At 40.0% G+C, this 12,421-nt stretch overlaps 1 protein-coding gene across 5 annotated transcripts in view; it reads left to right on the top strand.

The window, feature by feature from the left end:
• The window catches only part of MAP7 (microtubule associated protein 7), a 109,883-nt gene that overhangs the window by 50,125 nt on the left and 47,337 nt on the right, over positions 1–12,421 (top strand). For all 5 annotated transcript variants that reach the window (XM_066178942.1, XM_066178940.1, XM_066178938.1 and 2 more), the window contains exon 2: positions 11,889–11,957. In XM_066178942.1, the coding sequence (XP_066035039.1) occupies positions 11,889–11,957 (69 nt within the window). The remainder of the gene's footprint in view (positions 1–11,888; positions 11,958–12,421) is intronic.

Here is a 12,421-nt window from a genome sequence, read left to right as displayed (position 1 = left end):
GTGAAGATAATTAGGTACCAGGAGCAGCATAGCTATCTCAGTGTAATGCTTAACTTGGCTTTTCAGCCAAGTCAGGCTCCTGCGGCGGACTCTGGTGTTGGCACAGCTCTCCCACATTCAGTTCAGAGTGCCAAGTCAGGAGATGAAACCCATGTGGAAATGAACTTTTCCTTAGCAAACAAGATTGTGCTACTTCATTATTTTATTCAAAAGCTGCATTTTTCAAAAAACTCTGCAGCTTCTGTAGCTAATTTTAGTAAATTTTACCCCATGTTCCTTTGCATGGAGTATTAAGTGCCTTAGACTGTTAACATTAAATAATACTTCTTTTCCTCCATACTCTCTTCTTATGTTTTGAACGTCTTTATTTTACTCATTCTGTGGTAAAAGATTTGATAAGATCTCACCAAAGACAGTTGTCAGGGCCTGTGCAGAGCAGTTTCTTGGGAGCTGTCCTGTGAAACTAAACCACAATGGCCATGAAACACTTTCAGTCTGAAGACACTTGTCTGTTTGTGCAAATGTACTTCTATTATGGCTGACTGTAAGAGGGAAATAGCCACTAAATCAGTAGGCTGGGTTGAAATTATCCTGTTTCTCTCCTTGTGATGAGTGCCCATTTATTCTCTCCCAAATGAGGTAATTGAACAAAGTTATTCTTGCAACCCAATCTTCTTCCTAGATGCAAAAGGATGAGAGTGGAGATGCTTTAAAGCAATTACGGGATGAAGGCCAGGAGTTCACTTAGTTCAGCAGATACAGTGATTCTGAGTTTCAAGTAATTGAAAGTAGAGGAGGGGAAATCTTGTATAATGGATTTTGCTTAAGCTTTATTGTAGATGTCTTTTAACAGGGATGGGTAGTAAGGGAATAGTCATTTGTGTGGCAGGCAAGTAACTTGGAATCCAGTGAGAGCTGCTGTAATGTTAGCTCTGTAGAAAGAAAGTGGTTGGAGATACCAGAAGGTCAGAGAGATGGTAAATATATTCTAAAAGTAATGCAGTGAAAGAATTGTGTTGTAATCTCACTTGTATATTGTGTAAGGTGGCAGTGCAGAGTAGCCAAAGAAAGAAGGCTTTGAAGGAGAATAATTCTATTTTTTAACTTTCTTATGCTTAAAAAGTTCATATCACTTCATTTGTTAAGTGTCTTATGCCTCTTGCAGCTGCTCTTGTGTGTGTGTGTGAAATGCTAGAAGTACCCTAGTTTTAGAGTTTGCCTGCAGCTGCACACACAGCAGAGAGAGATTATTAAAGCCAAAATCTGAATTTTCTCCCTATGGAAAAAAGCAGTTCTAAAACCTCATTTGTTTCCATGGTCTGAACCTCACCTGGCAAGGACAAGGCTCAGCATTTGGATGTTGGTGAAGAAAACACACGTTTGTTCTTAGGCAGGGTGCACTGAGACTGCACCTGAAAATGGTGTGTGCTTGTGGGGATGTCCCCACAGGGCAACAGAATCACTTGGTTGCTGTAGATAGGAATTAATTACTGTGACACAGAAAAAGAGGAGTGCCTTGCTCTTAAGGGATCAGTATGCTGCCATGTATGAAGGAATTCGTCACCATGAAGATGGTAAGGCAGTGGAACAGGTTGCCCAAGAAGTTGTGGATGCCCCATTCTTGGAAGTGTCCAAGGCCAGGTTGGATGGGGCTTTGAGCAACCTGATCTCTAGTGGAAGGTCTTCCTGTCCACAGTAGAGTGGTTGGAACCAGATGATCTTCAAGGTCCCTTCCAACCTAAACCATTCTGTGATTCATTCTATGATTCTGTGGTAGCAGGGGTACCATTATTATGGGCATACTGTGTCTGGGATGGTAACTGTGAACTCCAGTGCACATGGAGCTAAGTCAGAAGAGTTGAAAGCCTAGACGAAAGCATGGGTATGCACTAAGTTCAGCAGGGATGAGGTGACTTGTCAGTGGGGTGGCAAGAAGAAAGCACACAGTCAGTCTGAAAAGGTCCGTGTTGGTGGGAGTATCCTAAATTAATCAGTAGATATTGTCCATTTTGTGGCATACTCATTTAAATTAGAAATTTGTGTGGCATCAAAAGAATGTTTAATTTTCTTTTACTTCAGTGAGGAGAAGTGATTATGTCCTCTTGTTGCAAAGCTGAGACCAAAGAGATTGCATTGTTTTCAAAAATTACTGTATCTCAAGATCAAATTGCTCAGTAGAGCAATGTGTAGCAAAGTATCCATTTTCTCCTTCTCTCCATGCCCACACTGACTTTACTGCAGTTGCTCTCTCACTAAAATTCCCAGGCTGCAATATGCTTTGATCATTGTGCCCTCTGAGTGAGGATATCAAATAATGTGATACTCAAGTTGCTTTCTGCAGTTCAAGCAATCTCACCTTGGAATCGGTGTGATACAGAAAGCAAGCTGGTCTGTGCCCAATTCTCCATTTCTCAGCAGTAGGTGTAAGCTTCGTTGTGACTTGAAATTACTCACAGGAATTACCTCATAGTTTGGAGAATGATCTCTAGTTGAAGTCCAGACGAGTTTTTCATCTAGAAAATTGTACAGGTGCTTTATTTCATAATCTCTGAGGTGACCTTCCATGTACAGCTACTGCAGCAAAGCACTGACACTGATCTGGGGTGTGGGAATCTCTCTGACATTGTGGTAGCAAATGCTGCCTGCAGCAGTGAGAAATCTGAGGAGGAGAGGCAGCTGGTACTCTTGTACCTTGGCTGAAGGTGTTTGCCCTTGTGTAACAGTCTCACAAATAAATCACTGCATCTTGCACATTGCTTGCTTTTGGTGTTTGAAGAGCACATGGCCTAAGACAGGCTGTACAGCACAAATTGCTGGCTGTCTGGAACTGAGGTTGTCCTGCATGCCCTCAGGCAGTGGTATTTCAGCTTTCATTTTGGTGATGTGTAATTGAAAAGCTTCCATTCATGTGTCTCATCTGTGTTTGGGTGAGCTTGCTAGCCTTCTGGTCAACTGCAGAACTGGCTTCATAGCCCAGGCTTTTTCAGCAGAAAACAGGGACCTTTTTTCCAGGGATCCTTTCATGTTAATATTCTTATTTTATATTGCAGAAAGATGATGAAATATAATTATCCAGAGGATATGAGTGTCAACTTTTTGACAATTTGTCAATTTTTTGTCAAAAAATGCTAGTACAGATACTGTGTTCCTTTCATCATCCTCAAGAGATTCTAAGACTCTCCCTACAAAGGCATTTGGTTTGTTATCTTCCACATTATTTAATATTTTAGGATACAATGCTTTTTAAGCTGACATACTCAGCCAAAAGTAATCTTTTATAAATATGCATCTCCCAATGGTGCAGTTACACAAGTTTAATCTTTAAAAAAAAGAAAAAAAAGAGCTGACCCTTTCCCTATAGCCAGTTGCATCATCCAGATTTATGTCTGTGGATTGTTTCCAAATAAATCAATTTATGCTTCTGGTTTTAATGTTTTACAGTTGAGTGCTGAATTAGCTGTGACAGTTTTATATCATCTGTTTATCTTTCTAGTCTACAATATGATAAAACAATGACAACTTTTATACCATTCTGTGAGTAGTAAACACTAATGCTGGTGAATTTTCATTCTGCTTCGCTCAGCCGGGGCATTAGAGATGAGGAACACTGGTAACAGTGCTTTGTTTGGCAACTCTGGTGGTAGACTTCTATGATAAGTGCCAGAGCAAAAAAAAAAAAAAAAACAACTGGTACACTCACTGCAGCTTGGTGTCATATAATTTATTTATATTTGCAAACCAGACTGGTAAGTTCCACACTGTTGGAAGTACAAAAAGATGTACTAAAGCACTGAGCTTTTAAGAATTGAAAATATTTTAATATAAAATTAATTAATAGGTGTGTTTAAATAAGGCATGAACTTTGCTTTCTTGTTTCAGTGAATAGAAATGAAACACAGATATTCTGTCACTCTTCTGACTCAAACCTCCAACTTGAAAGTGTACTCTGTAAGTACATCTGTTTAGACTGCAGAAGAACAGGTATTTTCCATTTGCTAATGATGGAAATTTCAAAAAGTTTTTATCTGAACTTGTGAAGTTGTATTACCTGCTTTAAAAATAACAAACTGGTCTATAGTCTAGAAATACTCTTGCTTCTCCTTAGTTCCCCCAGAAATCACTTCAACCTATTTCCCTTAACAAGAGAGTATGAGTGTTGACATGTAACCAAAATTAGGTACATGTCTTCATTGTTTCTAAACAGAAATCTAGATTTTAGTTTTAAAGCACTAATGCATTCGATCCAAGACTTCTGCAGAATTCCTGCAGTTCTTTCTGCCTCACTGGTAATGAGGTAGCAGTTGGCAAAACCTTGTAAATCTCTTGAAATAACTTCATCAGTGTTGTAAATTAGAACAAAAATTTGTTAGAAAAAGATTTTGATTTGATGGTATAGCCCTACCCATTCTACGAAGAGTTTTCTGAAGAATGTAAATTAAGAAGCCTGAAGGAGTTGGTTTTGATGTGTTTCTATTTTTCTTCTGGTAGCTCTGTTAGAGAAATCTTTCTAGTGTCTCTTTTGAACCTGGTGTTCAGTACATTCTAGAGGGCTTGGGGTTTTTTGAGTGGAATGGAATGTGGACAGTACATGTGAAAAGTTTCCAAGCTGATGCTTCAGTTCTTTTCCTATCTGTATGCTCTTCCTCAAAGGGTTAACCTGAAAGAAGGACAGTACACCATCAGTATCTTGATTTTCCCATTGCCTAGGAAGCTTTCATCTCTTGTGAGCAAGCTTCTGCAAAAGGCAGGTTGATGTTGTGCTCTCCTTGTCCCTCTTGTAACCTGCTGCTAAGTCCTACAGTCCTCCAATCTCCAGAGATATTTTCCTTGTTTCCCATCCTGTTGTGCTAAAAAATCCATAAGATCTGAGCTCACCCCAGCACTGCTGTGAGCCTGTCTGTCGAACACCCTGCTGGGCTGGTCACTGAACCTTCCCAGAAGCACCAGGAAGCCCTTTGTCCATAGTAGGTGTTAGCAAAGGTTTCTTAGTGTGCCCTTTGGCTCCTGTCCTCAACAACAGCTCAGGGAGCATCTGCCAACTGCTAGGAGAGCACATCTGCTACACAGGAAGGGCTCTGCAGCCAGGGCTTTAAAGGATGAAGGTTGCTTCAAAATGGTCTGTAGATAGGACCTGGTTGCTGTCAGGTGCTTTGGAGGCCAGCAGCAATGCACAAGGCACCATTTATAACTCCCTGCACAGAAGGGATGTTTTAAGTTACTGTGGAAGGGGAGAAAAGGAGGGGATGTTTTATCTTGATAAAATGCTGATGCTTAGTTCCTGTGCTTCTGCACTGTTTAAAAGTCAGAGTAACTGTCCTGCACACAGCTCTTCTGTGCCGTTTGTACAGATGGGTTTGGGTGATGAGAGGAGATGATCTGATTTTGTGTTCAAACTGCTGTGTTTGGGTCTCTAAATCCATCTTCAAGCCTTTCAGCAGGGTCACATTGTAGCAGGTGTTAATTTAAGGTGAGAGTTTCCTTCCTACCTTGTTTTGAAGGCCTTGACTTTGGTAATGGTTATGTTTGCGTGCAAGGGAGCTTACAAAGGCAAAACCAGTGCTGGTGGCAGTGCGATTTTGGATCACTCAAGGCACTGTTTTGTAATAATCTTCTGAAAAGCGTATCAGGCCCTGAATAAGATTAGGGCTTCAGTGTGCTTCTGCTGTGACAGCAAGGAGTAGCACTGACTTAGTGTTCAGCTCAGACACAGATGGTAGAAGCAGCAGCATAAGAAATTTGGCCTGTCTAATGTCCAGTACATTGCAGAAACACTGGAAAATACTGTCTCCAGCTGTGCTGGAACAGGTTTCCAGGCCAATACCCACCCCACTCTCTTCTTGAGGGGAAGTTTCAGAATCATTATTGACAAGTGGATTTTGAAAACTAGCCTCTAACAAGTGAGTTTTTAAATGGGATTCTTTACAACTTATCCTCTCCAGCACCTCTAAAGAAGAGAGCAGATCAGAATTTTGTCCTGACTTACTCTAAAGATTTTAATAAACATCCAGATGCTTGGTTTTTACCTTTTTATCTGTCAGCTATACTGCATGCATCTTGGTAAATTTTTGGTAATTTTTGGCTGGCCACAGAACTTCGAGGCCTGTTTATCTCTGGAAAGATTGCTGTCCTTTGTTCCCAAGCTTACAATTTTAAAATGCAAGTAAAAAGTAAGTATGGGGTGCAAATATGGAATGAACGCATTACTTAACTCTAAAACAGTAAATTGTACTAAAATATTACTTAGTATATTGTTTGTCTAAGCATACATAGACACTATTGATAAAGAATATGAAATTCTAAAGGCTTGCAAACTATTTTTTACTGTAAATATGGAGAGTAGTTTTTGCATGTCTTCCTCATAAACTATGGATGTAAGAAGAGGCAAAAGTCACAATCAGTGGAAAAGCTTTAATTTGTGTTGAACTCTGCTTTTTCTTGTATTCAGCCTCTGGATCATGGCTCACAGGAATTTGCTTGTAGGATAAACAACCCAGTTTTGCCATTAAAGAGACTCTGTAGTCTTAAATTTCAGTGATGTTGCCTTAGAATAGAACAGCTGGTTGCTGAATGCTCAGATGCTTATTCTGAGCCAGGAACTCAGGATTTTGGTCTTAATGTGTTTCTGAATTTAAGCTAATAAATTCTGTCAGCTCTGACCTGTGTCTGCACTTTCAACACACTCTATGTAGCACAGCAATACCTCTGACTTGACTGACAGTGGCTAGCTAGCCACTGTTCCCAGTGTCTAGACAAAACTGCCTAGACTAGCCCCAGTTCTTTATTATTGCTTACACAGACTTAGAATACTCTGTTCTGTGCTTCATTCTGAGTAATTCAAACTATGCATTTTTTACATTGTGCATGTCAGGTGTGACATGCTATATAAAATAAAAATAAGCAAGGGAATTTAAGGGTTTTTCTTTGGGGTTTGATTTGTGGTGGTTTTTTTTTGTTTGTTTGTTTGTTTGTTTTTGTTTGGGTTTTGTTGTTGTTGGGTTTTGTTTTGTTCTTTGAGCAGTGTTCATAAGGAAGTAATTGGAGGTATCAGGATTGGATGCTAAGGAGTAAAGGCTATATCAGTTCCCAGTTAGCTCTGTTCTAAATTTCCCAGTTTAATGCTGGATTTCCTCTGCTATGTATTGGCAGTGCTTTTTTACTGAGGCATGAGTTTGTTCCGGCTGTCATTTCTGATGCCTTTCCTATCTCCCAACACACACCCCTGGCAGTCTTTGACAGCTAAAAAAAGTAGCTATTCAGTCATACCAGGGGGTTAGATGACAAGTGACAGGTACAGAATAGCTAGATTTTCTTCTTTTTTCCCTGTAATCCCTCCTCCTCTGATTTAGCTATTCCTTTTTCCTTATGGCTGCTTCTCAGTAGCTTCTCTCTCACTTGTAGAATTAGAGCAGGAAACTGGAGACTGCTCTTCCCCCTTTGGTGCTCAGAGCACCCTGTACCCAGAGGTGTACCTGCACTGTCAGGCACACATGGCTGCCTGCAGGCCTGGGGCTCTCCTGTGCCTGTGTTTTCATCCACTACTCTGCAGCCCTTGTACAGCTCCCCTTTCCAGACCCATGCTAGGATGCAGTTCTGGGGGGGCTGCTGTGCACATCCTGACCTTGACACAGGTGTGAGCAGCACTTCTTGCTTTTGGTCCCCAAGTGCCCCTTTACACTGCATTTAATCTCGAGGTGTGCACTTCTGGGGGTAGAGACCTTCTGGAAATAGAGCTGCCTCTGTCTTGTGGCTGTTTCCCTTCTTCCATGGAATAGAGCTTAAGCATCTTCTTTCCAGCTCCTCAGCCTTGCTATGGGGCCTTTGGTTTGCCATTCACCTCGCTGGGAATAGCTGGTTCACATCGTGCAAACATGTGCTTGATGTGCCACAGTCTGAAAAACAAGTGTTTGTATTCTGCACAGCTCTTGTGTTTTTAAAAACACCTGTCAAAATGCCAGTGTGATGCTTCCCCTCTCAATGTTTGGCATTCAGTTGTTTTTCCAGGGTCTGGGTCAATGTTCTTTCTGCTTTCCAGCATATCCTCCCAGGGGCCCTAATTCTCAAGTTTTTCCCCTTGAATGTGTTATCTTGTCTCTCGGGCCAATCTTCTTTGGCCAGAGCTTACCTGATATATATAGAAGCACTAAAAGATTATAGTTTTCCCCCCTTTCTCGGTGTTTTCTATGAGACTTTTCCTTGAATTTGAATCTTTTAAATCTAAACTTTCTCTTTGTGCTTGTTTTGCTTCCCACTGCTAGCAATTCCTACTTTGCTCACACAGGCCTCCTTTGGGCAAGCTGGAGATAGCTGCTTTTGTTACTTCAAGAGGAACACTTTAGACTGTAAGGTTAATAAAGGCATTTTTGTCTGACAGATACTGATCATGGAACAGCTCTTTCAAAGTAGTTCTGGCTATCATACAGTGGGTTTTTTCCCTTTTAGGAAATAAACTTTGGTACTGGTACTTGGTACAGAGATTGTTAACTGCTGTAGGAATCAACTGTAATTATAATGGCTGTATGAGGCATGGGGTGAGCTGACATCCTATGAAATTGCTTATCAGTTCTTCTATAGCTTATACTTATCCTGGTAACAGAAGTATTGATTAAACCTATCTGATTGTGAACACACAGATTTATCTAAACTGCTCAGAGATTTCGAAATAGATTTCATTTTCATTGCAAAGCTGTTCTTTTAGGGATAATCTGCCAGTTTTGTACTTGTCTTGGTTCAAAGCAAAGCTAAAAGCTGAGCCTGCAGAGGTCCTCTCTAGCACTAGTCATCTTTATGGATCTCTTTAAGCTCTGCCTCTGGTATGTATACTGAATTCTGTGCTGCAACTAGTTTTACTTGAAAGTCCAGCATTTACAAACACATATTATTCAGTATCAATACATATATCTTTTCTTGCCTTTTCCCCCCCTATTTTTTCCCTTCTTTCCATGGAAGCTGAGATACAGTTTTCTCTTTGATGCTGTGCCATATAGTAATGCCAGAGCTGAGAGAGATGAGCTGTGCTTCACAGATAATTATCCATCTCTAACATTTCTTTATACAACTTTTTTTTTCCCTTATATAAAGGTAATGGTTCAATATAAGCAGCCAAGCAAGTATTACGTAGTGAAGTTATACCTCTTCTGGCATCTATTAGGTACTGAAACTGGTGTTGTCAATATTTAGGTGTGGATTTTCAATGTTTGGTTGTCTGATTAATCTGTTTGTATCCTAGAGCAAGAGGTATTTTATCTGGGAGCGCACCTACGCTGGTTACTAAGTACTTGTGCCAATTCCTATTTGATACCCAGCATCATTAAAATTCATGGTGTGCCATCTGTTCTTTTCATCACTTGTCATATGAATGGTCATATGAATGTGTATTTGAACTGTGTCAAAAAAATATTCCAAGGAAATGTTAGGCAAGGAAATATGGGGGGAAAAAGTATTTCTTCCTGTACCTAGGCTTTTTTGCAAGTGTATTTTCTGCATGGTGTTTAAACCACCATTTTGAAGTTAATAGAGTGTTGCATAAATCCCATGGCACAATGCTTGGAGAAAATAACACATGTACTCAGTTTGAAAGATGCAAAGAAATTTGTGCTGACACTATTAGAACATCAGTGTACTCACTAACTCATTGAAACAGTATTTGTACCATTTTATGACAGTTTCCTCTTCTGTGTGATGCCCTAGGCCAGGCTGATGGGAGCTGTGATGTAGTCCCACTGAGTTACAGTGGGACTTTTCCTGAGAGTGTTCTAAATGGTTGATACACACTGGAGAAAAGCTTATTTTACTAGTACCTTAAATTTGAGGGGGAGGTAAGATATAAAGAGTTTAGAATCACAGAAGTGTTGAGGTTGGAAAAGACGTCTAAAATGAAGGCCAGCTGTTAAACTAACACTGCCATGTTCGCCACTAAACCATGGCCCCGATTGCCACATCCCCAAGTTTTTGAACACTTCCAGAGATGGTGATTCCACAACTTCCCTGGACAACCTATTCCAATGCCTGACTATTTTTTTGGGAAGAATTTTTTCCTAATACCCAGTCTGAAACTCCCTTGGTGCAGCTTGAGGCCATTTTCTCCTCATGTTGTTGCTTCTTGTCAAAGAAGAGGTTGCTTCTTGGGGAAGAGGTCCACCCCCACCTGGCTAAAAGCTCTTTCCAGGCAGTTGCAGAGGGTGATATGGTTCCCCCTGAGCCTCCCTTTCTCCAGGCTAAACACCCCCAGCTCCCTCCCCTGCTCCTCTTAGCACGTGTGTTCCAGACACTGCACCAACTCTTCCGGTTTTCTCTGGACTTGCTCCAACACCAGGTATGGATTTTCATAATGGTGGATCCTACCAAGCCTGGTACTGCAAGTGTTCAATGGTGCTCAAGTTATCTTGCCTAAAATCAATCCATCTACTCATAGGTCACACTAATCTTTTGTATGAGGCATTTGAAATGGCAACTACCAAAATCTTGTGTTGAGCTGCCTTCAAGGTGTTGCAGTTCTTATTGTCACAATTTTTAAGTTCAACAGTGGTTATTTCTATTGGTTGCAAGAGGCTTAATACAGGTGTCAGGAAGAGGAGTGTCTGACAATTATTTAAGGTTATAATTTAAGGTTTCACACGATCTTTTTGGTGAGACCACGTGATTTTTGAACACTGTTCTTGGCAAAACATTGCTCTTGAATACTAAACATTAGATAACAGTATTTTTCTATTTCTGTCACCCACCTTCCCACTGCAAAAAAAAAGTTACAGTACACAACGTACAGGTTCTTCTTCCTGCTACCTTTTAGCCTCCAAGTTAATCCTGAAATATGCCTGTGGAAGGAGGTAAGCAAGGAAACAAAGACTTCTGTGAGGCCATGAAGGGAATGAACTCACTGATGTACTAAGTGCTGAGTGTGTACTGTTAAAGCTGACATGCGTAAAGAAATTGCTTGGAGCCTTCTGAGGAAAGTGTGTTTTAATTTTGTTCTCTAAAGTGGCTCTAATACATTAATGCCTGTTTAGCTTTTAAATCTGGAGTAATCAGGATTTTTTTTCCAACTTCCGTTTCTAGTGATATTTTTGTTCAAAGGAATCAGTGTCTTTCATCCCCTAAGCTTTATTTATAAATCTCTTTTTATCTTTGTTTGCAAATACTTTCAAGCTGTTTTTGGGAGGCTTCTTAGAATTCTTACAGTCTGCCTTTAGGCTCTTCCTAGATTGGTGTGTTCTGGATTCCAGCACTCCTAATAGTGAAACTGCTGGATACAAAGATGAGTAGTAAAATAAAAAAAAAATCATGGCATTTAATTTTTTGGCTTGTTTTTTAATTAGAGATAGATGCTGAACCAAGGATATGGTTTTGGTTTGAATAATAGTAATGAATCTTCTGGGTTTTTTTCTTTATAAAGGGTTGTTGAAAGGGCATTCAGAGCTCCAGAATTAGATCCTGTTCTAGGCTGGTAAGGCCCGATCAAAGGTCTGTTGCAAATAATGGGAATATCTCCACAATTAGATTTCATTCAGGTCATTAATAGTCCTCTCTTTAGTCCTGCATTACAGGTGTGTTAGTAATTTGTAAAGAAGTTTTTACCATTATCCTGGACCATACCTTTAGAAACCTGGGATCTGCAAGTCATCTTATAAGTCTTATTAAAACACATTGTTAAAATGAAATCTTCTTGTGGCTCTTTCCTCAACTTGAATTGGGAACTTGTATTGTAATGCTTTCTGTGTAGCCTTTGGGTTTTTTTTCCATGCAAAGTGATGTAGTATGACATTAAGTTGAAATCTTGGAATGGTCTGATTTTAAAAGGAATCCAGCAATATTTAAGTTTCATTTTAATAAGGTGAGTGACCTATTATTAAGTAAAATGGTTAATTAATATCTTCTTTTCGTCCTTATTTTAGCAACTGTAGGTTCTGAAACACAAGATAAGAAAGTCACTTCAGGACAAAGCAACGCTGGAACTAAACCAGGTACACCATTCCACGTGCTCCATGTTTTAAGGCTATTTGCCTCAATGGTGTAAAGAAAACAACTGTTGTCACAGGAACTTCTAAAGTTTGGTGCTTTTGTGCCTCACTTACTGTTTCAGACAAAACTGATGACTATTCATGTTTAGATACACTGGAATATGTGATTGTTTGCAAAGAAGCAAAACTGGAAAAATCTACATATATTTTAGAATAGCTTAGGAATGAGGGTTGGGAAGTGAGAAAAGACAGCAGAAGCCACTGTATTTGCATCTGTGCTTGAATGAGAATTATGTGCTGTAGGCAAAGATTTGCAGCTTTATATAAATGTGCCTCTGTTCAGGCGTTTCCTCACTTACCACAAAGCATGCCATATTCTGTAACATGCTCTATGCAGTGGGCAGATGTTTCTCATTACTTCACCCTACCTCATGGGTACATTATGTGGATTTAGTTCACTCTTTGCT

This window comes from Chamaea fasciata, unplaced genomic scaffold (assembly GCF_029207755.1).
Source record: "Chamaea fasciata isolate MVZ Bird 193981 ecotype frontalis unplaced genomic scaffold, bChaFas1.0.hap1 SCAF_3, whole genome shotgun sequence".
Classification (NCBI taxonomy): domain Eukaryota; kingdom Metazoa; phylum Chordata; class Aves; order Passeriformes; family Sylviidae; genus Chamaea; species Chamaea fasciata.
The sequence above is the reverse complement of the archived record's forward strand: the minus strand, read 5'-3'. Positions and strand labels throughout refer to the sequence as shown.